We start from the raw sequence: 2500 nt of genomic DNA, 5'->3' as shown, positions 1-2500 counted from the left end.
TTAGAGGGGGAGGAGGAGGATGGAGGGGAGGGAGGATGGAGTGAGGGAGGGGTAAAATGAGGTGGGGAGGGGGGAGGAGGAGGGAGGATGGAGGGAAGGAGGGGAGGATGGTGGTGGGGAGGGAGGAGGAGGATGGGGGGTTGGTGGAGGAAGGGGGGGAGGGGGGATGAAGGGGTAAAATGAGGTGGGGAGGAAGAGGAGGTGGAGGAGGTTGGGAGGATGGGGGGGTTGTTGGAGGAGAAGGAGGAGGAGGAAGAGGAGCGAGGATGGATGGCCAAAAGGAGGTGGGGAGGAAGAGGAGGTAGGGAGATGGGATAAGAGGACGAGGGGGAGGGGGATTAAGGAAGAGGAAGGGTAGAGGAAGAGGAGGATGAGGAGGTGGGTCGGAGATGAGGATGAGGAGGAAGAGAAGGAGACGGAGGAGGATTGAGGAGGAGGACAAAAAAAAGGGAATGAAAGAAGAGAAAAGAGAAAGGATGAAAGGGAATGGGAAGAGGAGGGTGGAGAAAAAAAAAAATGAAATGTGTGATTTCAAAATCGAGGAATTTTGTATTTTATTTTCACTGGAATAAGACGATTTCTTGTTTTTTTTATTATCTGGTATTATTGCTAATTGAAGAAAAAGATGATGAAGAAGAAGAAGAAAAGGAGAAAAAGAGAAAGAAGAAAGAGAGGAAGGAGAAGAAGAAGAAAATAGAGAAAGAAAGAAAGAAGAAAGTGATGAGGAAGAAGAAGAAATAGAGAAAAAGAGAAAGAAGAAAGAGATGAAGGAGAAGAAAAAAAAAGAAAAATGAAAATCAAAAGATAAAGAACAAGAAAAAAGAAAAGAAAAAAAAGAAAAAAATAGGAAGACAAAGAAAAAAAAAAGAAAAGAAGAAAAAAACAAAACAGAACCAACAACAACAACAAACAATAAAAAAAAATTATCCAAAAAAACAAAATCCAAATTTCAAATAGCAACAACAACAACAACAAAAAATCACTCACAAAATAAATCAATAAAAAATGTAATCAAATCCAAAATTTCCAAAATCCTTACCCTCCCGTATTGGACCAGTTCAAGTTGAGGAACGGTTCCCCCGACGCCCACCTCCACCTGCCGGACTCCTTTGTTCCACTTGTCCAGATGTACGCCAGGTTGTCTGGGGGGAGGAGAAGGGGGTGAGGGGGTGAGGGGGGTGAGGGAGAAGAGAGGAGGTGGGATAGAGCGAGAAGAGAGGAGGTGGGATAGAGGAAGAAGGAGAAGAGGAGGGAGAAGAAAATGTAAGATTGAGAAAATGATGATAAAAAGTTTAAATCTTTTGTTCCACTTGTCCAGATGTACGCCAGGTTGTCTGAGGGGGAGGAGAAGGGGGGGGAGGGGGGTGAGGGGGGTGATGGTGAGGGGGAAGGAGGAAGAAGGAGAAGAGGAGGAATAATAAGAAGAAAATGCAAGAGTGAAAAAATGATGATAAAAAGTTAAAATCTTTTGTTCCACTTGTCCAGATGTACGCCAGGTTGTCTGGGGGGAGGAGAAGGGGGTGAGGGGGTAAGGGGGTGATTGGGGGGAAGGAAAGAGGTGGGATAGAGGAAGGTGAAGAGGAGAAATAATAAGATGTAATGATAATTTGAGGAATGGTAAGAAAGAGTTAAAATATTTTGTTCCACTTGTCTGAGGGGGGGGGGGGAGAAGGGGGGATGAGGGGGTGAGGGGGTGATGGTGAGGGGGAAGAGAGGAGGTAAGATAGAGGAAGAAGGAGAGGAAGAAGAGGGAGAAGATGAAGTAAGAATATTAGGAATGATGATAAAAAGTTGAAAAGTTGTCTGAGTGGAGGAGAAGGGGGGTGATGGGGTGATGGTGATGATGATGGTGAAGAGAGGAGGTGGGATAGAAGAAGAAGGAGGAAGAGGAAGAAGAAAATGTAGTAAGAATATGAGGAAGGGTAATGAAAAGTGGAGAAAGGGGATGGGGGGTGATAGGGGTGATTCTGTGGTGATGGTGAAGGAGGAGAATAGTAAGAAGAGACTAATAATAAGAAAAGAAGAATAAGCATAAGAATAAGAAAAAGAGACAAAAATGAAATATTGAAAGACTGAAACACCCTTTATGGGCATTCCAAATATATGTCATATTATCTGAAGACAGAATGGAGAGGCAGAGATACAAAATTTTATCTTATTGACAAACTGAAATTGAAAAAAACGAAGAACACAAAAATATATAAGTTAAAAGAATCCAATATTTCACTGAGCCAAAATATACACATAAAACAGCTGACAATGTTAAAAGGGACGTGATAACATGAGGTTAATATATACACAAGAAAAACGATAAAAAAATTGACGGAACTATCGAAGACAAAGACCTTCCAAAAAAAAGAAGAAGAAAAAATAATGTACAAAAAAGAAAGTAAAAAAAAAAAACGATATAAAAAAGGCTTGACAGAACCATCGAAGACAAAGACCTTCAAAAAAGAAAGAAAGAGAGAAAGAAAGAAAGAAAGAAAGAACGAACGAAAGA

At 41.7% G+C, this 2500-nt stretch overlaps 1 protein-coding gene across 1 annotated transcript in view; it reads right to left on the bottom strand.

Annotated features, from left to right (window-relative positions):
• Positions 1–2500, bottom strand: part of LOC138861516 (snaclec coagulation factor IX/factor X-binding protein subunit A-like) — a 5484-nt gene that overhangs the window by 1930 nt on the left and 1054 nt on the right. The window contains exon 3 of the mRNA XM_070121223.1: positions 1040–1142. Coding sequence (XP_069977324.1) covers positions 1040–1142 — 103 coding nt within the window. The remainder of the gene's footprint in view (positions 1–1039; positions 1143–2500) is intronic.

Source organism: Penaeus vannamei, chromosome 4, assembly GCF_042767895.1.
Source record: "Penaeus vannamei isolate JL-2024 chromosome 4, ASM4276789v1, whole genome shotgun sequence".
In the NCBI taxonomy this organism is placed as follows: Eukaryota; Metazoa; Arthropoda; class Malacostraca; order Decapoda; family Penaeidae; genus Penaeus; species Penaeus vannamei.
The sequence above is the reverse complement of the archived record's forward strand: the minus strand, read 5'-3'. Positions and strand labels throughout refer to the sequence as shown.